This window comes from Cryptotermes secundus, unplaced genomic scaffold (assembly GCF_002891405.2).
Source record: "Cryptotermes secundus unplaced genomic scaffold, Csec_1.0 scaffold516, whole genome shotgun sequence".
In the NCBI taxonomy this organism is placed as follows: Eukaryota; Metazoa; Arthropoda; class Insecta; order Blattodea; family Kalotermitidae; genus Cryptotermes; species Cryptotermes secundus.
In genome coordinates, this window is record NW_019745084.1 from 1,018,352 (window position 1) to 1,044,941 (window position 26,590).

Genomic DNA, 26,590 nt, shown 5'->3' on the forward strand with positions numbered 1-26,590 from the left:
AGAAACAGGGTCGTTAAATAGCCAGCCCAAGCCTCGGAGTTACATAAAGGAAGTTAAGACAAACTGTATGTGCCCAACTTGTTTCTGATTGGTTGTGAGAACTCATGTGTAAGTTCCTTGAGTCTGAAAGCAAACCAATTAGCAACTAATATGTCAAGGGACATGAGACATGAACGTAATAACTTTGCACCTAAGTCCTGTAACCTTTAGGTTATGTTTGAGTGTCTACAGTTGGACAGCGATCATTAGGGAACTTATGTTACTCTTGGTGCATTTGATGAGCCAGATAATTCAGACTCATACTCAGGAAATGCCCAATTCGAACCTCGGTAGGAACGACAACTAACCTCATTCAGTTTCCCGTTAATTACTCGATCCCTCCTGGCAAATTCCGGACTAGTAACGCCATTAGGCTAAGGTCGCATCTCTCCTCGTCCTTTCGAATTCAGTGTTCACTATATACCCTGCAATTTCGGCGGAGGTCGTGGAATTTTTAAGGACGGAAGAATTCAGGGAACAAGTCCTCCGGGAGGGACTTTAAGCCGTGGGTCCCGTGTTGTAGATTTACGGCACGTAAAAGATCCTCGTGTCTCTAGGAGACCTCTGAGCAAAATTAGGCAAGTTTCCCGCCCAAGTAGTTTCCAATGCCTCTGGTAGATGGGGGAAGCATCGGGTACCGATGGCCGACCTCGTTGGCTGAACGGGGCTAATAGCACGCACCAGTACCGGTAGGGTATGGGGACTGGTAGAATATCAAAGGGGGACGTACAATAGACTATTAGTCGCGGTGCATGGGGAAACCCACCCCCTCCAATAATAATAAAATAATAATAATAAATACCCTGCAATTTGACAGTGCAGTGTTTAAACTGCTGACAGCATCGTTAAATGAACAACAAGTGGAACGTATTGGTATAGTTAAAACTGCACCTGTCAGGGTGTAAGGTAAATACGTCTCACTTGATCATTCTAATACTTTGCGAACAGACCTGCTACAAATCAAAACGCTCCTCACTGTGGAGTTGTTTTCAGCCTATAGCTTCCCTTCCCTTGAACCTAAATCTCAGCTCATTCGGCAGCTGGACGGCAGGGATTCGATTCCTGGCAGGGCAAAAAATGTTTTCTCTACTCCACAGCGTCCAGATCGACTCTGAGGCCCACCAAATTTGGTACTGGGGTTAAAGCTGCTAGGTCGTGAAGCTGACCACTCACCTCCACCTAGTGCCCAGATTATGAATTGTGGAGCTGTACCACCGTTCCTCCATTTGTCTTCATAGCATGGCGATTAGTTACTTAAGCACAGGAACGACTTTGCCTTTGAGAAGAGTTCCCTTTGAAAGTCAACCAGTATTTCGGAGGAGCAGGGGCTCTGCTTACCACATGCTTTCACGCTGGTTTCTTCCTTGTCTTATTCTTCGACATGTCCCTCCGAAAAGTCCGTTGACTTACGACGGATTTCACGGCGTTATATCCCAGAAAACAGAAGTCTTCATAACCACCTCTAGGTAAACCTCATATCCTACATGTTTATTTGTACCTCACCGCCGTAATAGTAGTTTGTAGCCGCCATCAGGCATGGTGAAGGTAGTATAGTCTGACAGAAGTTGGCCAACGTTTCAGAGGATGTTTCTATTTCCATCTTCAGGGTTAAAGATTTAGCTGAGGAAGAAAACATTAAACATCAAGCAAACTGTTGTTACTAGCTGCTTCTTGAACCCCCTACTTCAACCCTGTAGATGGAGGCAATGAATTCCTTCGAAACTTCCGTGAAATTCTACGAGTCTACACCTCTTCACATTAGAGAAGATACTGTTCACAATAATTGTTGTGGGAACCTCACATCCGGAACTACATCTATCCCGCTTCTCGTATACCATTCGAGGCTATACAGAATGTCCCAGGAGAAAGGGTCAGTATTCTGGGAGGTCATAGTGTTGGTCATTCCAAGCAGTGTACATGTACACGTGTCCTGTTCCGAACAGTTTCCGAGATAGAGTTATTTCACTGCACAGTACACTGTACACTGTACAGACGAGCAACACGCCATTTTCTCACACGAGTTGCACCGACATAGAGCCATTTCACTGTGCAGTACACTGTACACTGTACAGACGAGCAACACGCCATTTTCTCACACGAGTTGCACCGACATAGAGCCATTTCACTGTGCAGTACACTGTACACTGTACAGACGAGCAACACGCCATTTTCTCACACGAGTTGCACCGACATAGAGCCATTTCACTGTGCAGTACACTGTACACTGTACAGACGAGCAACACGCCATGTCCTCACACGAGTTGCAAAGTGCATTGCTGCTGACGGCGGAACTTTCGAAAATGTATTATACTGGGTAAACTGTACCAACTTTGTCACTTGAACAATAAATACCGGAATTAGAAACAGTACGTAATGTCTCTTTCTTATCAACAATTTTGGAACTGTACAGTGAAATAGCTCTATCCCGGAAACCGTTCGCAATAGGACACATGTACATATTTTTGCTTAGAATGGCCGATATTATGACCTCCCAGAATATTTACTATTCCTCCTGGATCACCCTGTATAGTTTGGGAAATGACAGCGCCGAAAGTAATCAGCAGAAGATATCTCACCTGTCACAGATATTTACTATTGAGGGTGAGCTTTTGGAACGTATACACAACAATTTTAACGAACCATCATTGGAAAGAATGCAGATGAAAGTCAGCTTTATCTCTCGCTGTGTCCCTACTTTGTGACGAGCTATAACTGTCCATAATTGGGCGTCTGGACGCTGTGGGGTGTGAGAGTCCACGGCCTTTGATCACCGCCGCCTGTCATGCCCATTCACCGTTTTGATCTGTTTGCTACCAGATCGTTGTTTGAATGTTTTAGTGAAAGAACGGCGCGATAAGCCACTGCAGCTCCCTCGCACACTGAAACATTCTGATATGCGTTAATTACATAAGCGAACGTCCCTATAATATTATTATTGTAGAAGATAGTCGAATAAATAACGGCCGTTTATAGGCAACGGTTCAGTAAACACGTTCCTGCGACAATAAATACGCACGCAACAATAGAATTACTTTTCGAAGCGGTGTTTTCTATTCGATTCTTGCAAAGGAGTTATAAGGAAGAGAATTCGGGCGACCCAGTCACTTAGTGTCCCGTGAGGAGGTGGGTTTGAATACCCCCACCGTAGTCGTAGGAGGCGACGAAAAGGAAATCCAATGTCTGGGGTTATAACTGGGCCACCCTGTTCCTGGGGGATATAATTACGCGGACCTGGCCCTCCAGGTTGGGGGAGTCTCGAATCTGAGACAGTAAAATATTGTAACGTATTTCGTTACTGAAGACGCCGTTCAGATTGTTAATTGGTTTATTTAACAACCTACAAGTATCGGCTACAATTAATTATAACAATGTTACGGTTTTCCACACTTTACAAACCCTGCAACCAAATCTCTTCACACTATAAGTCCCGCGGGACTCGGACTCAAGAATGACTGCGCTGGTGAGGCCCATCATCAAATGTAAACGACAGACTCGCCCTCTCGTAAGAGAGAATGTTACATGAGGACTATAACAGCAAGTGTTCAGTTGAAAAGAAATACTGGTCTTGGGTCTCCAGGGGCGTGGCGCCAATACGAATTGATTAGCCGTAAACCGCCAGTCGTAAAGTAACTCTGACTCTGACTCAGTCAGCTGAGAGTTGAGCTTATTCTCCGGACATTAACGACGTGAGCACAGAAGCTGAAGAATCTCCGCTGTTACAAGCCGTTGCCAGGGAAGGCTGTTGAAGACGGTATAGACTGGAGAACGCTAAGCGTGTAGTGATTTGTACCTGTAAAGTGTGGAAATCATCGACAATGTTATAGTTATTTGTAGTTACGGTCTGTCAGTGATCAGTAAGTCTATTCACAAATCCATACCCCGTCTATAGTCACTCATACATATGACAATATTTAAAAACTTGGATCGGCGTTTGATTAGTATCCCGGACTCAGATCTGAGAACATGCATCACAGTTCGTGGCTCAGGATTTACGTATAGGACTTGACGCCGTACTGACCTCCCGATGGAATGAGGTAGTCATCGAACCTCTGGACGCACGCCTGCAAACTCGTGTTGATCCCCCAGCTGCCAGTGCTGTCCGACACTGCGTCCATCTTGTCGCGTTTACTGGAACTTCAGATAAGTTGGCGATCTTCGCTTGTCCAGTGTGAAGTACTTATATTCCGCTTACATCGGTCGGCCTTCCCTCGTTTTGAAGACCAGAGCGTAGTCGTGCAGATGTAGAGTCTTCCCTTCTTCAGTTCTCCCCCATATTATGCACTCCGCCATTTTGTCTATCCTCATCGTCTGCTCTGCAAACACAAAAAGAAAGAAATTTGGGTGTACGATAAAGATTAAAACTGTTCCATGTTACGAGGAGAAAGCTCTTAGTATTCAGTGAATATAATATTACATGTAGACCCGTTGCTAGGCAACGATGGCGAAATCATTCCTAAATAATTGCCGCAAGAGATTCTTAACACGCAACAATGGAGTAACTGGGAAGCAATGTTGTCTACGCAGTCCTTGCGAAAGCTACGTGATGCAACAATAGATCTTTGGGAGAAGCGTTTTCTATGCGGCCCGTGCTGAGATGGTATAAACAGGAGAAGTCTAGAGTTTAGTGAATTGAGAGAGTCGCCGGTCAGTAATAACCTAAACGCAGAAGCTCAGGAAGCTACGGCGTTAGAAGCCGTTACCAGGCGGTAATCGGTGAGGATACAGCAGACTGAACAGGCTTAGTGCGTGCTGTAGTGAATTGTAGAGTGTGTGAATTAGCGCTAGCACTATAGTTACGTTCTGTAAGAGTTCACTAAATCCAATTAGCAATCCAAACATTGTGTATAGTCACTATCACGTGACAGTATCTACCTACAAGAGTGCACAGTGTCACAGTCATGAAGATCATCACAATGTGAGTTCCTCCATTCCTTCTCTGAACGCTCCTTCCTGGCAGCGTGATTTATTCAAGAGCGTTAACGAAATCTCTGAATTCCCTGAAAAATCTGCAAGTATTTTAGCGGGACGGTACCGTTTACATTAAGTAAACTTATATTTACACCCACATGATGTAGAGGGAAGCTTCGTATTGTAGAGGCTCGTAATTTCCGGGAATGTTCGTGAGACCATTGTTGCGTGTTGATTGTGACGTGGAAGGACCGAGCTGCTGCCAGGAAGCTAAATTAAGTCTCATACGATCGAAACGTAAGTATAATTACAAACAACAATTAATCTGTTCCTGCAGCAACGTAAGGAGCAGACTCGTCAGAAAGGGATGTCTAAATAGAACGTTACAAAATAAAATCTGGAATGAGGTAACTGGAGAAGAGGCTGACCTAGGAAACACGGCAAAATTTCCAGTAGATGAGCAGTTGGCATGATATGAAAATCAATTCGGCCTCCCTAAGAGCCACTAAGTTGCATTGAACAGTTCCTGCGCGCAGGAGTGAGAACTGTGTGATGAATAAACGCGGAAGCCAGGCGGAAGGTTTAAGTGGCGAGCCTTTGCGGCCGTCTGAACATGAACGTACATAGAGTGAAGTAAAGGCCACTGAAGTTTTATTAACAGAACATTTTAATAAGTTTTCTGCTGTGTAAATTAAGTAATTGTATATTTTTTCACGTTTTGTCATATTATTACTTTTAAAAGGGGTTCATTTTAACACAGATAAGCGCTTAAACATGTATGGAAATGCTGTAACAGTCGGATGCTATCGGTATGAAGAGACAGCTCCAGCCATGAGCGGTTCCGAGATAAATCCCTGCCTTCTTATTACACGGGTGCAGACATAGTAATGTAACGTGTAGACCAGGTTTCGCGCGACCCACTCTGTGCTTGAGAAATGCGCAACAAACGAATATTAAAATTATTTCGAAAACTTGGTCAAAGAACAGCAAAAGTTGGCATAAAAAACACAGGCCTTTCATCATAGAAGCTGATTGTCGTAATTTACTCAAAGAAAAAAACTGTATGATCAGTGGATTCCACTTTGAACAAGTAAACATAAAGCTATCCCTGTAACAGACCTTGGAGGCCCATAGGGTTATGAGACGTCGAGGCTCACAGACGGCGGTGAGGTTGTCAGGCTTAATTAGCGGTTGCCCGTTACCCCTGTGAAGTTTTCTGATACTCATTTCTGTTAGAGGCTGAGTCGGTCCCAAGGTCATAGTGCTGCTGGAAGGATTAGGTCAATCGGAAATGAGTTGTAGTTGCGATATGTAAGTGCATTTAATGTCAATCACGTGACAGTATTATACACTGCTTCTTTATACAGAAAAATATTTCCAAAATAACAGTTCCCAGATACCAAAATGTATTTATCATTTGACGGTTGAGCCTTTGCCCCAATTATAGGTTTACATATTTTCCGTATATATGCGGTTTTCATTATCAAGAATGTCGCCTGGTTACACTCCACGACCTCGCATATACACGGCTCTTTACGTGGTCGTACATCTTGATCCCCCGCCTGCATGAGCTCGTCAGCATTTGAGCGCAGTACTAGTATTTCTTACGCAAAGAAGAATTATTTAACTTTTTATTTAGCGTGGTCTGTACAAGTTCAGGAGCCTCGTCTTTGGTATTTCTGCTTCCTCGTCTAGCCTACATAGCCTCGAATGGTGTGATTACTGATGAAAGAAGCTGAAAATATTCGAAAGGAAGGGGTTGTGACGTATCCCTGCAATCGCCACGAGTGAATAAGGGAAACCACTGAAACTCCAGGCAAGATAGCCAGAGTTCCGCCATATATTCGAACTGAAGACCTCCAGAACAAAAGCGTACACTCTTACTTCTTACTTCTTTCTTGGTCTACTCTTGGACCCTGAAGATGGAGGCAGGTAGAAACGCTATGGCCGTGACAGGAGTGAGTCGATTTTGGCGGCGGGAAAAGAGGGAACAGAAACAATTAATGCCGTAGAAATAGTTCAGACATCTGGCAGGGCACTCTGGGTGTTGGGTGGGTCGAAGCTGTTTGCAGCAGGAGGGATATCGGGCGCCGCACAAGGAATCCGCCCTCTGACTGAAAGAGACATCTATACATAGGAATTGATCTGGTGACGTAAACTTATAGAGTTAATTATTTATTTAAAATGAAGTGAATTATGTGCATCATTGCGTCAGTGTGCACAGCAGTTCGTGACGTCCATCGCGGGAGATTGCCTGCAGCGTCTGCAAAAGACATGGCATCGAATTTTCAATAACTTATCGTTCTTTTCTTTAGGAACAATAGGCATAGAAAAATGGGGAGATTACAGGGATAAATTGTAGAAGGAAGAGATGCAAGAAAGACTGAAAGAAGACAATAATGGTGTTCCTCCTGCCAGGCACCAAGCCACACTGCCAGCAGGACCGGGTACTCTCAAGCTTCACAAACACTGGCACAAGAAATACGTGTACTTCAGCTACATTTAAAATATTTGTATCGTAAATACAGAGAGAAATATATTGTCACGTGTTGGGGTGTGACTTGTAAGACGGGTTCTGGATTTATTGGCTCTTCTTCACAATTACACTCAATTATGACAGCTCACAACCAGTGACTCTCAACTACTCGCTCCATTCCTTGCTGAACTACCAGTGCCTTCTCTTCCACTGCGACTGGCTTGGTTCTGATTTGCAGATCAGTCACTCCTTCAACTTCCGCTGTCCGCTGGTTAACACTCCACAGCTGAACACTGAACTTACTGAGTCTGAGTCTTATGTTACAACCGACGGTCAGTCGGCCAGTCTGCCTTGGAATAAAGCACCCATCTGGGGCTTAAGACAAGATTTTTATTGATGTCAGACAGTTGCAGATTTTTTTTATGTGGGGCGCTCTCTCCGACGAGAGGACGGGTATGTCATTTACAATTGCTGCTGGTTCTCGCCGGCGCAGTCATTCTCGGGTCCTTACTGTCTCAAATTCGAGACTTCCCTTTTCGTCGCCTCCTACGACTCTCATTGCTAGGGAGGAGGTATTGGACCCCGCCTCCACACGGGGTACTCCACTCAAATTCTGACGAATGAATTATCTTTTTTTTAACTTCGAGAGAACCGGATAGAGATCACCGTCTCCAAGGGTTCCACCACTGCACATCATGAATGCGTTGACTCGGAAACGTTCATGAAGCGTTGCCTGTCAGACGAATAATTCCTTCTCTGGTTCCACTATTCCGGCTTTCAGGCGGTGTTTACCGAGCCTTTGCCTAACGAATGGACAGATTCCGTCACAGTGTGTATAGCTTCCCTGTGATGAGAGAAGTTTTGCAGAGTGTAACCGTCCACCCAACTAAACCTCACTAAACTCCTACACAGAAGGAATCAATACTAGAGGAACATAGGATTTATTTCTGGCTTAAGTAGGCTAATGTTTACAAAGAACGTGGTCGATATTGCCCGCCGAGCCTCCTCGTATTGACAGACATATAAGAAGACTACAGCCCTCTGCAGACTCTGTAGGCACTTCACTTTACTTTAGGTTTAAATGCTTCTGAACAACATGAACTGAGCAAAAGCTCAGAGCTCGTAGCTTTACTTTGTAACATGTCGCATCAGAGTTCAAGAAAACCGCGGACTCTTATGCTACAATAATGGTGCATAATGCCGGAAAATCTTCCGGATGAAAAGGCTGTTGTGCGCTGTCAGCGTGCGTGGGATGGATCAATGTTTAACTGCGAAGGGCCCTCCCGCGACTGCTGCTGTAGATCCTGAGGCTTCGTTGTGGAGGCTCACTCTTTTGTCCTAACTTGGTTTCCCAGGGTGACATCAGTGAAAGCAACCTTCTGGCACAGTCTGTATGCAGTTGGAACGATAGAATTCTCACGGAAATGAACTCATATGACAAGTTGGAAGCCGAGGCAGTATGTGCCCCAAAAAATTCTAATATGGACTTACCAGAAAGCACGGTATCACAACGCAGCATATCTCAATATGAATCACTTCCGTAAGACTTCTAGCCTGAAGACCGGAGAAGTGTGTTCCTCTTAGAATCTCGTATCCGCCCCATAACCCAGACATCCATAGTGTGCATGGTGTGTTACCGCAGACGGGGTTTGTGAATAATCGGATTTATTGGAGTCCTTGATACAGCACGTGCCTACACTTTACAGTTCACTGTTACACACACACACACTAGTATCCACAGTCACATCGTCACTGCCGTTGTTTGGTAGAGGCTTCCAACAACGCGAAGGTTGCTCTTTCTCTGAGTTTCCATACTGTCCTTGGCCTCAGATACCAGCCTCTAACAGCAACAGCTCACGACTGAACCTCAGCAGTGCTCTTAACTCAGCAACTCACCAACGAACTCACTGATTGACTCACTGCAACAAAGTAGAGGCTCAGTACAGAGGATTATGTCCTGTACTGACAGAGGCCCTGTATATGTTTTATATACATTTATTAACATGTTTAACACGTAAAATGTAAATATCCATTACGTTATGACCAATGACCACACAAACAACAGAACTCTTCCGCTGTAGTAGTCCAACTGTTGCATTATTAAGTAACTGCTGGCTAGGAACTTGAACGTGTTTACCGAACGCTTTCCCAGAAACGGCCCTGGTATATCCACCTTTTTCCCGGTCGTTACCTTGCAACGGCTATATCGGCAACAATATTTAGCTAAGAGTACAAATTATGAAGTTCTTCATTATGCTATTTCCTCACGTACCTGTCAGTTCCTTCCTCTTGGGTCCCAAATCCGGACCCCAACACACTCAGTCTGGGTCTTTTCCTTAACTTGAGACATCAAATTCCACACCCACATCAGGTAAAATTACAATTTTGTATAATTTAATCTTGTGTTGTTAGACAGCGGCTGGAAGACAAGTCTTCTGACATGAATGGTAGCAGACATTCCCGTAATTTAATCTCTTAATTTCTCCAGGAATGCAAATGTTACTGACGTTCCAAACTTGGTTACATTTTCATCGGATCTATTGTCCAACTTTATTTTGTAATTTTGTGTGAAATTACACTAAATTGGCTGCTAACATTTGGGAGTGAAGAGGCCCTCAGCGAAACAAAAGGTCATCATTCCCTGCTAAGGGTGAGGTGAGGGTGACTGTGGAGCAATTGGTGGAATGAAGATTGGCAGGGGAGACCGAAGTACTCGGAGAAAACCTGCCCCAGTGCCACTTTGTGCACCACAAATCCCACTTGACCAGACCCGGGATCGAACCCCTGCTAAGGGGTTACATACATTAATAAAAATAATTTCCTACATTTTTCTGAACAGTTTAATCTGCTTGACAAGTGAATTACTGTGAATGCGTGTGTCACGATGATTCGACAGGTTGACCTGTCTCTCAGAATGTTTCCATTCAAATTTGAACGGAAGGAAATTAAGTGCCAGACAGTGAGATGCATTGATTGCTTTTATTTCATCAGTCCCTGTTGTCTACTGGCTGACGGAAGTACTCGAATACTTCTGTGAAGCCTCTGGCTCGGAAATTCACACGGACAGCCTACAGAGTGCTCGCCCGCCAGCCCACAGATGCGAGTGACCAACTGCAAGCTAAGCGCCGGGGTCCGGAGGCAGACAAAGTAACTGGGTCACATTTACCCCTTAGAACACAATACGACTGTTCGCGTGACTGCCGTTTCGGAGCAGTAAAATAAGTTAAGGCATAATCTGCTGTAGAACCCTGCATTGACAGATGTCCTGTGTATATCCTAAGTATTGTCACGTGTAGGGGTTGCGCGTGACTTATAAGACGGGTTCTGGATTGGATTATTGGATTTATTAATATCTTATTCACACTACTCGGCATTACAGGCAATACAGCGCTATCGCTGTTTTACATACTTCCGGTTCACCGTTATACACGCACTAGGATTCTCAGTCTTCACTAGTCGTATCCTGGCAACGGATTTATAACAGTATCACTGTCGCTTCAAATCACACTTCAAATCTTCATTTCACAGTCAAATTCCTTTCTTGTCATTTCTTCTCAATCGCCGTCGACTGCCATCTCCAGAACGTGACTCAGTTCTCGACAGACACTGACATAAATGAACTTTTTTCAATTGAACTCTTTCAGCTTCTGACAACAAATAACTGCTCCCTTAGAACTTCTCCTTATATAGCCTCGGGGCGGACCACACGGAAAACGTCTTCTTGTATTGTCCTTCACGCGATCGTTGCATAGCAACGGTTCTAAACTGCTATCTTTGTAACAGGCCGTGAAGGTCTATAGGCTTGTGAGACGTCGGGGTTGTCACGTTTTCTAGGCAGTCGGCTCACAGAGAGCGATGAGGTTGTCAGTCTTACGCGTCGGCCGCCCTTTACCCCAAAAAAGATTCCTGTTACTCATTTCTGTTAGAGGCCGTGTCGACCCCAGGGCCATATGCAGCTGGAAGTATTATCTCAATTGGAAAGTCCAGTGAACTCATCGGAAATCGAGCCTGCGACTTTCCGGCTTGTAACATAGTTCCTCAACCAAATACGCTACCGCGTGCCCCTAGCAACTATTCTACACGCTCGACATTTGCATCTTATTTTGAAATACATGTACTCGTGCAATATTAGCAGACCGGTTCATACAGACAGACTGTAACCGCAGGGCTCTCTTGCTTCGACGTTTTCAATAAGCAACGTAGCCCACGTGTTCCGTGATGAAACAGCTATTCTGTTGAACGTTCATCTCTTACAAACACCAGGGAGTGAATGGACGCCCAGTTACGTGTTTACACAGCCTCAGGGGCCGTCTTATGGGGGACATTTATTCTTTTTTTTATTCTTAGTGGGGTGTAACTGAATCCACTTGGTACTGCGGCCACTACTGACCTGTTGTACCAGCCCCAGATGATAGATGATGGTGATTGTGGAGCAGTGTTTGGAATGAAGATTAGCAGGGTAGAACGCCTGCCTCAGTACCACTTTGTCCACCACAAATCCCACATTACATGACCTGGGCTCGAACCCACATGATTTCCACACTTTACAAGTCATTACAGCACACGCTAAGTCTTTTCAAGCCTGTAGTATCCTCACTAGTCGTTTCCTGGTAATGACTTCTAGCAATGGCTATTCCTCTGCATCCTTGTACAAGTCCTCTCTGAACGGCCGCTCCCTTCCAACTTAAATCTTTTTAACCAAACCAATTAACGTGTTCCGTCTGCACAACTCTTAAAATATATACACATTCAACTATTTATTGAAAATCACATGTTTCAACCGTGATACAATACTTAAAAGTGTTTCTGAACTGCAACCATTTTAACTAACATATGAGCCCATATTTACAGCCGTTTCTGCCTACTACCTGTGCTCGATTCATTGATATAAACCATAAAACCTATAAAGTTGCTACATTATAAATGTAAAATTATGTAAAATTAATCCCATAACATTGAAGTAAAATTAGGTACATGTCTTCTGAGTGAGAAGCGCTGTAGGGGTGTAGTCCCTTCTTCCCCGTGTTAGGTCGGTGTTGATTAGCATTCGTGACACAGGTAACGCTTTGGGATAGATAGATGGGGGTTACTTAACCTACAGGGCTATGTTCCTTCACTTGTGTACTCTTGGGCCGTGTATGTGAGTGTGTGTTATGAGTATGGACCGGACTTTTATGCCCTAATAATCCCTTAAATATGTATGCATTTATGCACGAAAGCTTCCGAAATATACACTAAAATATGCACACAAAAATTTATGCCAAATATTAAAATTGATTTTAAATTATTTTAAGACCAACAAATCAATATTTAAGTTCATTTTATGTAATCACTGAACGATTCACTTGCAATAAAAAGCTATCCTTAAACACAAATCATGCAACAAAGCCAACATACGTGTATTTCATTACAAATTTAAAAAACCAATGGTACTCACATTTAGCTCTCCGAACTTTCAACTTCTCTTCTGTTGCAGTTCACAATTACTAAATGTTCTAGGTTTTCCACAGTTAGTCGCCTCCCATTTTCTCGTAAGATGTCCTTGTAGCGGGAAAAACTTCTTTCCACCTCACAGGAACTTAGGGGCGCATGTACAAAAGCCGCTATTTGCTCCACTGATAGTGATTTTTTACTTGGCAGTTCAGTACGTTTACCGGCTAAAATTTCTTCAATTTCACAAATTTGTTCATATCCTAGATTTTTCTAAATAATGCTGTATACTTTTTCCTTTACTACTTCACCAACTCTTCCAGGAACCGAATTCAATTTGGAAACAGTTGTTTTGAATACGAAGTAGTATTGCTATTGCTTGCCTCCTGCGAGGAAATGGCGGATGGAAGATGAGAGAGTGAGCAGATATACAGGAAAGATTAGTTTCTAGTTCTGCGTTTTTTAGTACCTCTTGGGCAATTTGAATTGAAGCTGCACTTTTGGGCTCAAATGTAATCACGACATTCCTGTTTTTAAATGTTCGGTATAATAACTCCTTGCACACAGCCACGTGCCCCAGCGCGTTAAAATTGGTTCTGGAGGAAGTGGAACGCTCGGTGCTACTGCTTTAAAGGTTTCTTTTCTGTATGGCGCTTTAATAAATACCTTCTTCACAGAAGACAACTTGTGTCAACAAGCGGAAAATTTGCACGAATTGTTTCTGAAACACGGTGCAACCCATGGGCAAGGCAAGTCAAATGTGTCATATTTGGAAATATAACTTTAAGAGCAGTACCGGCTTTCATCATATAACTTGCATCATCAGTCACAAAAGGCAATACGTGCTCATACTGAATGCCATTCGGCCATAGTAAATTCATGGATTTGATAAAAAATTCGGAAACTGCGGAGCTATTTGTGGTTTCAAATTGCTCTACCGCAAGAAGATATGGTGTAGATTGTTCATTCTTATTAAGGGATCCAACTATACAATTTGCAATAAACCGTCCCTCACAATCTTGTGTTTCATCGATTGATACCCACACAAAATTAGCTTGAATCTTATCTCTAATGCTTTCAATTGTAAGATGGTAACACTGCTTCACGTAATTTTTGCGCACAGTAGATTCATCCGGCACTCTGCACTGTGTGTACTTCTCTATGAAGTTTCTCAGAGTAGGATTGGTTAGTTTCCACAGCGGAATATCTTCCGCTAAAAGGGCTTCGCCTAAATCAAGGAAAACTGTGAAAAACTATTGTTGGAAAATTCACTAAGCAATTTTTGAACAGGAGAACTTTTCGTGGATTTAATTTTAATATTCTCTTTGTGTATATTAGTGTTCAGATGCTGAAGCACTTGAAAGCGTTTTTCACAAACAACCGTTTTCTCACACGCTCGGCAATAAAGAATTTCGTTATCCGTACTTATCATCTCTCCTTCGAACGCCCGCTGATCCAGCCGTAGTTTAGTTTTCTGACTTACTTTCACTTTCGGCATGACTACAGAAAGCTAAACAAACTTAACTACAGACTAGTCACCACTAATGTGAATGGCCCCAGCTTCAAATGAAGAAGCGTAACGAACCTCATGGAGACTTCGGAAATAAGTAAGTCCCTTATCGGTTGAATAGCATTACGTTGATAGCGGCTACGTGTGATCGCTTCCGACTAATCTCTTCGCGGCCACTTTGATGGTACGCGGATGAGGCAAGTAACGAGTAGAGGGATCGGGGAAGTCCCGTCCTGGGTATTGCATCAGATACATGAATCATGATGAAATGTTGAGTCAAATATGCAACATGTTCTAGTACGGAAAAGAAAAATTGTATACACACGACCATGATTGAAAATTTGAACATAACATTAAAAAATATAAATGATAAACATTTTAAAGGGAAATATGCGGTATAAATAGAGATCTTCGAAAATTTGATGCTTATTCACAAAACAGGCAAAATATGCATTTATATGCACTATCAAACCATGTCCAGAATTTAAGAAATGAAGTAATTCATACATATATCTAAACGAGCATACTTTCTGGTTGCAAGAAAGAAATATGCATTTGCATTAAAATCTGGTCCCTAGTTATGAGACACACGCAGTTTAAGCTATAGGGCCCAATAGTCGGTAGGACTCCTTGGACGGGGGATCAGACCGTCGCAAGGTTGCTACCTGCACAGGGCAACGCAAACACAGACTTTGCTTCATGCCACGCGGCCATTTTGAGTTGCCGAATTTTGTATTATTCGCATGAATTACGCCTCGCTTGAAAAGTAGCGACATAACTCAGGCTGACTGAAGTGGATGGGAAAGCGTGCCGTGTGACTGGACGCAACTTTCTGCAACAAGTGTGTTCATTCAGCACCGACAACAGCGTCAGGTGACCCTGAAGTATGTACTGCGTCTGCTTATCCATTCACTCGTTAATGAATATGTCAGAAGAAGATTGGCTGTATTTATCTACTCCACCAAGTTACCCAACTTCTGGCCTGAAATCCCAGCTTTATTAACTACCTGAACCCCACCTGAATCCATTAATTACGCAACAACCCTCTGTCTCTCTCTCTCTCTCTGTGAGCAAGGCAAGTGCATGAAGGTGTTTGTGTATATGAGTCGCTATAAGCCGCAGGCGTGGCAAGGGACATCGTCAGGAAATTAATGTTGACGATGCCATGTGATGTTACGTCACTAACCTGTCAAGAAGGCCAGCTGTCCCTCTGAACGTGCTGAGATGAGCCGAGAAACCGCACCTTAAGACTTCAAAAGCCACAATGTTATGTCGAGTGACGGCAAATTTAATCGGAGAAAAGTGTAGCTAACTCCACAGTAGCTTTTTGGTCTACTGTCCTCTTGGGCTAACTACAGCGTTTTTGAAACCATGGTCCGCGGACCACAAGTGGTCCTCGAGGTGTGCCCTTGTGGTCCTTCAAAAAAGACAGAAAAAAAATAAAATTAAAATGAATTACGTATCACACTATAGCTGAAAATCTCAGAGTTTTGAAATTACACATGACAATCGTCTTACTGACATTTTATGAAATTTCCTACCTCACCCGCCTACCGCCTACCCACTCTACTCTCAGCAACAAAAGAGGAATTTAAAGCGCTGTGACCGTGGCGCCTCTCGCCATCTTGTCCCTGTACATATGGCGCCGCGCCTGTAACCCAGCCAGGGCCCACCCGAATTCCTGACAAAGCGCTGTGACCGTGGCGCCTCTCGCCATCTTGTCCCTGTACTTCTGGCGCCTCGCCTGTAACCAGCCAGGGACCGCCCGAATTCATAACAAAGCGCTGTGACCGTGGCGCCTCTCGCCATCTTGTCCCTGTACATATGGCGCCGCGCCTGTAACCCAGCCAGGGCCCACCCGAATTCCTGACAAAGCGCTGTGACCGTGGCGCCTCTCGCCATCTTGTCCCTGTACTTCTGGCGCCTCGCCTGTAACCAGCCAGGGACCGCCCGAATTCATAACAAAGCGCTGTGACCGTGGCGCCTCTCGCCATCTTGTCCCTGTACATATGGCGCCGCGCCTGTAACCCAGCCAGGGCCCACCCGAATTCCTGACAAAGCGCTGTGACCGTGGTGCCTCTCGCCATCTTGTCCCTGTACTTCTGGCGCCGCGCCTGTAACCCAGCCAGGGACCACCCAAATTCATAACAGTGAACCAAAGTACCGAACCTTCTTTTCATGTATTTAAGAGTTTTTAAATATTTTTGCAGACACCCAGTCTGAGCTATCTGCACACTGTAATGGTCACGTACGTCGTACACCGATAATAGAATGTGTCAAATTCCATCTTTACTTGTTCAAAATCGGGCATGTTCCTGAATTTTTTTTTTAATTTCTGTTTTTCCAGACAACGATATGAGAAATTTTAGACTCCGCCTGTTTCAAAATCCTGGCGAATCATATCCAGAAATTCAAATTACAATACTTTTCTAACTTTATTTTTGTAGCCAATCACAAGTAACTTATAACAAATTCTGTGCACTGTTGATTCGTCGCTTGTCTGTTAGCAGTTACTTGTGGTACACGCTAGTAGTTGTCTGTGTTAAATAGTGCCCATTATACATAACGGAAAACTGGCTTCGGTCCGGATCTTTGAAAATAAAGGAACGTGATGATACGCTTCATTTAGGCGGTACTGATAGTTCAGAACATGTGTCTGAAGATATTAATATCAGTGATTCTAGTGCCGTTAAAGAAATATCTAGTGGTAGCTGTTCAAAGAAAAAAACACTTTCGTAAATATGACGAGTTGAAGAAAGCAGTCTTCTGGGATTTGGAACCGGTAAAAGCAGCACAGTCTGCTTTTACCGGTTCTCACGGTCTCTTCGCTTTGCAGATTTCTTATATTTTTTCTTCTACCCTGAAGATGGAGGCGATACGTTCCTCCGAAACGTCGGTTAACACCACATATACACGGTGCCAAATCCCAGAAGACTGCTTTCTTCATAGTCACCGCCGTGAAAACCTCAAATCTTACATGACAAGAGTTATTTGGAACTTTGATTTACTTGTTGTGGCAATGAGAGTGAACCAAAACCTCGATGCGTTGTTTGTTACGAGTACGAAGTGCTTTCAAACTAGTGCATGAAACCCGCGAAATTGAAACGGCACTTAGAGAAGAAACACGCAAGTGTAAAAAGCAAACCTGTCGAATGTTTTCAATGATGTGCTAAAAAAATGAATAAAGAAACGAACGTTGTTTCTGATGTAGGCTCGGCAACTAAGAAGGCCTTAGAAACTTCCTATATTACAAGTCTTCATAACGCGAAGAGCGGCTCACCTCATTCTATAGGTGAGACCTTAATACTTCCAGTTGCAAAAGATATATTAGAGTCCATTGTTTATCTTCCGTCAAAATTGCAACACTTCAGCACTACATATTTCGGCCTCAACATGTAGTGTTGAAGTGTAGAATGTAAAAGTGTTGCAATTTTGAAGAAGATAACAATGGACGCTAATTTGAAAAATTGCAACGGGATGCTGAAATACAGAAGCAAAAGATATAGTTAAAACAATGTTTAGTGAAAAATTATCTAAGGACATTGATTTCATACCACTCTCGAACGATACAGTTACACGCCGGGGGGGGGGGGGATTTGAGGTAATCTTGTGCTTCGCTTTTCATGGCTGGCGTATCGGCTTGTTCCTGGAACACGATACAAGGAATGCTCCTGCTGTGGCGCGAGTCCGCATTGCCCATGGCCGCAACCTGCTCCAGACGGCTGGTGTTTCGTAGCAGGCGTTAGGAAATGCTTCGGATGGCGTGCACTTAATAAGTATTGTTGTAGTTATTGTTATTATCATTGTTGTGTTGTCATTTCAAGTCCAACAATGAAATCATTGCAATCACAAGACTGAATAGTGAAAATTATGAATATCTAGAGATCTATTCTTTGTTCCATGACCGTGTTAATATCTCTCCCTTGTCTCCACGAATTCTCTTCTAACACTTCCGAGCATAGCTTACGCCCTATTTATCAACGCTTCCTCAGCTGTGTTCGTTGTATTCAGATGACTCTGAATGGTGAACTGGGAGGACTACCCTAGTAACTTTCCACGTAGGGATACGAAATGTAACCGTTGCTAGACAACTACCGCGAAAGAAGCAGCTGTACAACAACCGTTGCTAAACAATGGCTCCGCAAACAAGCACGTTACCTCGGCAACACTTGTACTGCAATAAAGGAACGGTGTTTTCTATGCAGTCAGTGCTGAGATGTTATAAGCAAGACAGCTGAGACAGCATTTTCAGTAACACGCTATATGTGCGATGCCTACACTTGATGATAGGCCAAGCGTATTCATAAGAGACAAACCCATTCCTCGTCAGAGAGGATGTTACATAAGGGCTATGACCCAAAGGGTTCAGTTGCAAGAAATAAATCACTGGTCGCAAGTCTCAAGGGGCTTGGCGTCAAGACAAAGTTATTGGCAGTAACCCGCTAGTCTTGAAGTAACTCTGACTCTAAGCTGAGACTTCCAGGTGTGGCAAGTGAGAAGCTGGTATTTGTGGACGGGAACAGTTCGTGAACCCAGATCAAGAGGAACGTCCGCTGTTGGAAGCCGCTACCAAGCAACGGGCTATTGGAGGCTATAACAGACTGAGAAAACTTGCGTGCCTGTGTGTGTTTGTGTCAGTCACGAATTATTAAAGAGTTCAATAAATCCGACTACAAATACAAACACCGTCTGTAGTCACTCTATGTCGTGACAGTAATCTGTCAAGAGGGACTGGAGAAAGTCAATAGTCGAGAATTGAAACCACAGTCTCTAGAATACGAAGTAAAAGCGGCAATGACTCAACAGTAATATTTTGTTCTCAGTGTGTTTGTTCCTTCCGAGTGAACTATGAAATGCACGTAGAGTTTAGCTACATATCGTAACATAACGCAGCTCCTCCAAAGAGCAGTCTCCAGTAAGCCATAAAAGAAACTAATTATTCTGCAATTAGTTTCAGGAAATCAGAACAAAGTTCTGGTAAGTTTTCAGATCTTTGAAATCACATCCTCCTTGTGGGCTTCTAAATTCTTAGTTTGATCTAATTGTAAGGAACAAAACAGAACAAATTAGCTACGCAAAACGCGCAGACTAAAGTTGATGTCGCGGGAAGACGAACAGAACAGAATGCTTCCCTTTAAAGCGGTCTCGCCGGCACACACAGCAGCACAGCCGATCTCTTTGGCGTGCGACAGGCGTGGACAGAAGCATCTGCTATAAGCTACGGCGATTTCATGGAGGTGGACATTCACGTTGTGGTCTGCTGAACTGCAGCGCTATATCATCTTATGTAACCTAATCATATTCCCTTCAACCCTAAAGACAGAGGCAGAAAGTCCCTCCGAAACATATTTAGTCTTCTAGATTCTAGAAGACTAAACGTTGTCAGAACTCAGACAATAAAGTTATTAGAAGCAGTTGATGGTGATGTAAAAGACAATGATTTTGATGATTTCGATCTCTGTTCTGCTTTATGAAAGATTTGAGCTTATGAAAAAGGGGTTATGAAGTGTTCTATACTCTGGGATGTAACGCCGTACAGTCCGGTGAAAGTCAACAGACGTGTCGGAAGAACATATCGTCTCCATCTTCACGACTGAAAAGTAATCGAAGCGCGAAACCAGCTTGAAAGACGCAGCAAGCAATGTGCTGTGTTATTGCTTCGCTTACTCTTCAGCCCTGAAGATAGAAGCAGCACTTCCGTACGAAACGTTTGTCGACTTACGCGGGAGTACATGGCGTTACATCTCAGAAGGCAGAAATTTTCTGTTTTTTGGATTGTGAATAAAACTCTTTTTGAAAATATATTTCTAAGCTACGCTTCTATTGTTGCTCTTGTCCCTCCGTCAGATATTATCTTTCTAACAATTTTCTTTCTGTGTTAAAGCACTAAAAGGGTATTTTTTTATTTCTCTCCTTTACTGACAGTCAGACTGTACATTCTGTAAGTCAATGTGTTGACTGGTGTACAAGTTAGTAACTAAACGTTTTTATTGTACACTCTTCTGGCGTGTGCGGAATAAACATCCAGTGATGTTTTCCTCAGTTCGTTAGATCTGATGGCCAACTTATTTTGAGTCTTCGATTTTCATGAGGTTGAAGAAGAGGGTTGGAGTGATTTTATAGTTTGTTGAAGTACTTGGTGCTGTTCTGTTCACTTACGTAAGGAGTTTTTAGATCTGTATGTAGGGTGCGGTTGGATACATACCATGGTGCGTTCGTGATGGTTCCGTGTATTTTGGACTGGGCGCGCTGTATAATGGCAATATTGGATTTGCTGGCGTAGCCCCAGAGTTCTATGCCGTAAGTCCATATAAGCTTGATGATTGTTTTGTAGATTAGTAACTTGTTTCCGATGGAGAGGTGGGATTTTCTTTCTATGAGCCAGTTGAGTTCTTTGGTTTTTTGGTCCATCTGTTTTCTTTTATTGATTATGTGTTGTCTCCAGTTTAGTTTGTTGTCAAAGGTTAATCCTAGGTATTTGACCTGTTATTTTGGTTGTATGTTGGTGTGATTTATTTGCAGGGGGGGCCACCTGCCTTTTCGGAGGGTGAAAGTTGTTTGTTTGGACTTTGATTCCTTTACCTTGATTTTCCATTTGTTTAGCCATGCTTCTATGAGGATTAGACGATCCTGTAGATGAGAGGAGGCTGCGGTTGGATGGCCGTGGGTAGCGAAGATAGCAGTGTCATCTGCAAAAGTTCCTGTTATCGTTTCTCTGTTGTGGGTAGATCATGTGTGTAGAGAGTGCATAGTAGTGGACTTGGTAAGCTTCCTTGGGGCAGCCCTGAGAGGATTGGTAGGCGGTTGGATATTTCCTCATTTATTTTGACTTCGAAAAATCTTTCGCTTAAATATGACTTGAGTAGGTTGTAATAATATGTTGGGAAGATTCTTTTTATTTTGTAAAGTAAGCCAGGATGCCAGACTTTGTCATAAGCCTGAGCTATATCTAGAAATGCTGCTGTGCAGTATTGTTTGTTATTTATCGCCTTTGTTATGGTACTTGCTATGCGATGGCTTTGTTGGGTGGTTGAGTGAGCTCATCGAAAGCCAAACTGATGGTTTGGTATTAAAAGGGCAAGTCTTATGAATTCCATTTCAGCAAATTCGATTTTCCTTATCCCTTTCACTCAGCAGCAATTCAGCGCCATAACATTATAAAATTTCAGTTTTATGCTTTCCAGAGTATTTCTTTTTGTCTCGGAGTTCTACTCGTTGTTAAATACGAACTGGGGAATGTGCCCAGTTTTATGCCACTTGTCCAATTCCTTCCGCCTCCAATGCAACACAAAACTTTATTTTATAATGTCATTTACAGTCACGTTTAAAATTAAGAAAATGTCATTAAAATCGCCTTATATTTAGTTGTTGCAACATATTTCGTCCCTACAAGACCATCTTCAGGCAACCGTTAATTATATCCTCATTTGAAAACAGAATATTCTGTGGGCCAATTACTTACAATTATATATTTGTTCCATTACTTTATTGTCTTTCCCTTACTTCAGACATACACGTCGTATCTTTCTGTGAATACCCGAACTACATGAAACTACCACGTGACAAGAGCTACAGGTATAGAGTGGGGGCACAACACAGAACAGAGGTGCCTTGGCTCAGAATGTCGGAGAGTCCTGAAACTTCCGTATGGAATTGTCCTTCGATTGTTAAATGTCAGGAACACTATTCAATAAATACATGCAAAATTTGAGATGTAGGAGTAAATTTTTAAATTATTTTGTGATTTTCTGATTGCAGATTTGGTCATAAACGTTTTGCAACACACCACGGTTTTGTACACAAAATTTTGAACCGGCGCAACATAATTCTTTAGCTTTATATTTCTTCTGAGCGTTCTTATAAGTTTGGTTGGCCACGATCTGAGGAAATGATGTTTTATTACGGAATTAATATTTATCCCCACTGAAATGAATTCACTGTTCCAAGTTCCGTGGTAATTGTCATGTGTACGTATGTCAATACGCCACGCGTACAAAACAGTACAGACAACAGTGTTGCGTTCCATTTCTGTGTCAGCGCAGCGATACACTCAATTGTCATGTGTACGTATGTCAATATGCCACGCGTACAAAACAGTACAGACAACAGTGTTGCGTTCCATTTCTGTGTCAGCGCAGCGATACACTCAATTGTCATGTGTACGTATGTCAATATGCCACGCGTACAAAACAGTACAGACAACAGTGTTGCGTTCCATTTCTGTGTCAGCGCAGCGATACAATCATTGCATCTCACTTCATACATACATTGTCAGGGAAGAGGCGAGCTTGTGTTGCAATAATGTCACTGTTCACATTATCGCCTCCCAGAGATATGCCTGTCTGCAAGAAAACCACAAAATTTGTTCTCGCCCACAGTTTTCTCATCCGCAGTTTGCGTCAAGACGTTATTGTATTTATTTGAGAAGATCCCAGACGTTGCCGCGCCTGGAGTCATGTATTTGAACGCCTCTCTGGACATGTATATCCATTTTGTATTCTACTCATGTGTTAGTGTCTTGAGATGGGCCGATCGCTCATCCATGGATTCCTGCCTACTTTCTGTAAGATTCATAACGTCACCAGTTATTTCCTAATTGAAATATGGCAGAGGGCTAAAATATACTACAATATAATTACGAAGATAATTATATTATCAGGTGTATGTGTGACTATAGACGGGGTTTGTATTAGTGACTCTATTTATTGACCGCTTACATGTCGTAACCATAAATAAATATAACAGTATCGCTATTTGCACAATTTACAGTTCACTAGAGCACACAGTCTAGTATTGTCACTCTGTTTCTAAACGTTTCCTGGTAACAGCTCCAACAATGACTATTCCTCTGCCTCCGGCTCAAATCCTCTCTTCACAGACTCCCGTACAGAACTGAGTAAGCTCATTCTCGGCACAGACTACGTAGAAAACACAGATCTATTGTTGCGTTCGTGTCTGTTTCTGCGGGAATGTGTTTACTGTGCTGATGCCTGGAAACGGCCCTGGTATATCTCCCCATCTCGCGGTCGTTACATAACAACGGCTCTACACGCTATAGTATTTATAAAATGTAATTAAGAGTGTTTCATTTCCGTGAGACTTACCAGTCTGAAGAGCAAACACAATTTCTGCTGGATGCCATAGATGTCACCACATTCTTCGAGTTAAAGCTAACAGGCGTCTGTGTCGTGGAACAATTTGTCAGCTGAGCTGCTTACAGTTGTCGGCAGCAATCTGAAATCTTGAACTTGAACTGTTGACCAAGGGTCGGTAGGTGGGAAGGGGGAGTCTAGCACTGTTTCCAAAAACTTGGTGCCCTGGCGTGCAAACAAGCAATCAGTCTCGTCGGATTTAGAAAGTTAGACCTGAATGGTCTCAAGGTTAAGTTTTCAGACCCTTGCCGGTCCATCTACAGCGTGTTCATGAAGCTGAAACATCATCTGTGTGACAAGCTCTACCGCGAGACAGTGCACAAGACGGCGTGGCATGCCGACACGCACGTGGGGCTCACAGCAGGCGAGCACGCGGGGCCCGCCGTCTTGCAGAAAGCAACTGACGGACTGGTTCCCAGACGCGGAACTTCATGCGTCGTCGCGGCGCATCTTGCGAAGTTTTTTGTTCTTGCGCATGCGCATCTCGTACAGGTAAACAAGTAGGTTACAGCCTTCAAACTTAATTTGCCAACATTTATCACCGCGTCTAGTATTACAATTACTGCACTTGTCATGACTATCATCAGCGTCGTGGCCTCAATTATTTTTAGTTTCACGGGAATGTTTATGCAATGCTAGCGCAACAATCGATGAAAATTCAGCGGCAAGACTCCTCATTTCTTACACGAACTTTCCTCCTGTTAACTTCCCATGATTTGCCCCGTATTCATTTCTAGCCTTCCATATTATATTTTAATGCCATTTCTCACGAAGAACACCCATAAGACTAATCATATACAGTTTCCTTTACATAGTATTCATTCATTCATCAATAACTCTACAGCCCTTTGTTGGGCCATGGCTGCTTTTCTTCGGCTTCGTAATCCTATGCATAGTCGGTAGGAGTCCTTTGACGGGGGATGAGCCCGTCGCAAAGCCTCTACACACCACAAAGGCAGAATAAACGCACACAGACATCCTTGCCTCCAGTGAGATTCGAACCAACGACCCCAACTTTCGAGCGGACAAAGACAGTTCATGCCTTAGACCGCCCGGCCACTGTGATCCAGATAAAATATTGTTAAGACACACGCAGTACACACGATATACAGAAACAAAAGCCTTCTACTCATTCGTGATCTCTTACTTAACTTCCGTTCCTGCAACATTCTAATGCTCGACGGGTTCTCTCTAAGGTAACCCGAATCGCGTGATTACAGAGCTCTCATTTCATCATTTCCATATCCATACCCATGTTTATGTACTGTCACGTGACTGAGTATGACTCCAGAAGGATTTGGATTGACAGTGGGATTCATTCGACCCTTACACTTGTAACTACAGTCTCACTGAATTACACACTCCAAAGATCACTGTAACTACAGCACATTTAAAGTCTTCTCAGTCTTCACTAGCCGTTGCTTGGTAGTGGCTTCCAATGGCAGTCGTTCCTCTTACTCTGGGCTTCCGAATATCGCCCTGCCTCAGCTACCAGTTCTAACAGCAACAGCTCACAAGGACTGGATCGCAGCGGTCCTCTAACTCACTCACTTACCAACCAACTCACGGCACCCCACTAACTCCCAGGCTGGCGGCCACCTTACACCAACCTCCTCTCTCAAACTGTTCCGCTTATAATATCACGGCACGGACCGCGTAGAAAACACCGTTCCTCTGTTGCGTTCCACTTTTGCATTCGTGTCTGTTGGCGGAACCAATCCTTTGCTGTTTGCGGGCCGCTGCCCAGCAACGGCCGCCGTACAGTCGCCTCTCTCGCGTTCGCCGCCTAGCAACGGGTCTGCATGCCACAAGAAAAATAAATTGAGTGTGATTAGTTTTGGAGCAGTAGCTGTCTGTCTCCTATATACGATTTTCGACGCCAATGAATAATTAGATGTCGTAATGGGAAATATTTGAACTGTTAGAGAAATATATTTCCACACGACCCTAGTTTCCTGTTCGTGATTGCATACGACCCCGTGAGATTAAATACAATTATAACTTCCTGTCCATGTTCATTACTTCAGAGACACGAATTGCTGGAATGTAGCTGCGACGCAAATGTTCAGATAGACTCTTCCATGTAAGCATGTAGGTCATGAAAGTAACCTTTCCAAAATAATTTATTATCTATATCTTATCATACACAAGTTTCGAGCCTAAACAATCAACAACATATGACGCGCACGCATGCGCATATCTAGATTTTACGTATAGTGGAATGTCTGCTGACAGCAGCACGGACAGCTGTGCAAGGGAGCTGCTCTCTCTCTCTCTCTCTCCGGTAACTTGCTGCTGGTCCTCGCCAGCACAGTGGTTCTCGGTTGAGAGGCCCGCGGGATTCATGGCCATATTTTACTCTCTCACGCTACTGAGAGTCGCGCAACGACCCTGTAAACACACGACCGAACACTTGTTACTACGCAACGGTCAGTAAACCTCTCATGACCACTGCAACAGCTACGCACGCAACAATAGATGAACTGCTGTAGGCGGTGTTTTCTGTGGGGTCCGTCCCGAGGCTATGTAACTAGACCTAATTCGAAGCCGGTGATGAGGTGGGTTCGAATAACCCCACTGTAGTTCTGCGAGTCGTAGGAGGCGACGAAAAGGGAACCCAGTGCCTGGAGGTACAACTGGGCCACCCTGTTCCTGGGGGACATAAATAAGGGGAACTGGTCCTCCAAGTTTGGGGACTCTCGAATCTGAGACAGCAAATTATGGCCCTGATTGCCATGGGACTTGGAAACAAGATTCACTGTGCTGGCGAGGACCATCAGCAATGGACCGGAGACGCAAGTAATTTTTCCGTTCTGATACCTCAGTGCAACAAGAAACAATTACGAGGAGGGCGCTTGAAGAAAACTTGGGAAGGAAGACAATAAAGGCGAGGGAAGAGAAATGAAGAAAGCGGAGACGAAAGGACGAACGTTTGGAGCTATACAGGGGTACCGATACCGAACTATGCATCGCCATGATGCAGTATTTGCTGGTGCACCCTGTGGTATATTTTGCTAGGCTACCGGTAGCTGAGACTACTGGTATATACCGCCAAATGCAAGATGCGTGGATAAT

At 43.6% G+C, this 26,590-nt stretch overlaps 1 protein-coding gene across 1 annotated transcript in view; it reads right to left on the reverse strand.

Annotated features, from left to right (window-relative positions):
- The window catches only part of LOC111874897 (PDF receptor), a 67,968-nt gene extending 44,027 nt beyond the window's left edge, over nt 1–23,941 (reverse strand). Inside the window, exons 1-2 of the mRNA XM_023870757.2 lie at nt 23,468–23,941; nt 4,058–4,352 (exon numbers count right to left, since the gene is read on the reverse strand). Of these exons, the coding sequence (XP_023726525.1) occupies nt 4,058–4,154 (97 nt within the window). The 5' untranslated portion in view covers nt 4,155–4,352; nt 23,468–23,941. The remainder of the gene's footprint in view (nt 1–4,057; nt 4,353–23,467) is intronic.
- Between the last annotated feature and the right edge of the window lie 2,649 nt (nt 23,942–26,590).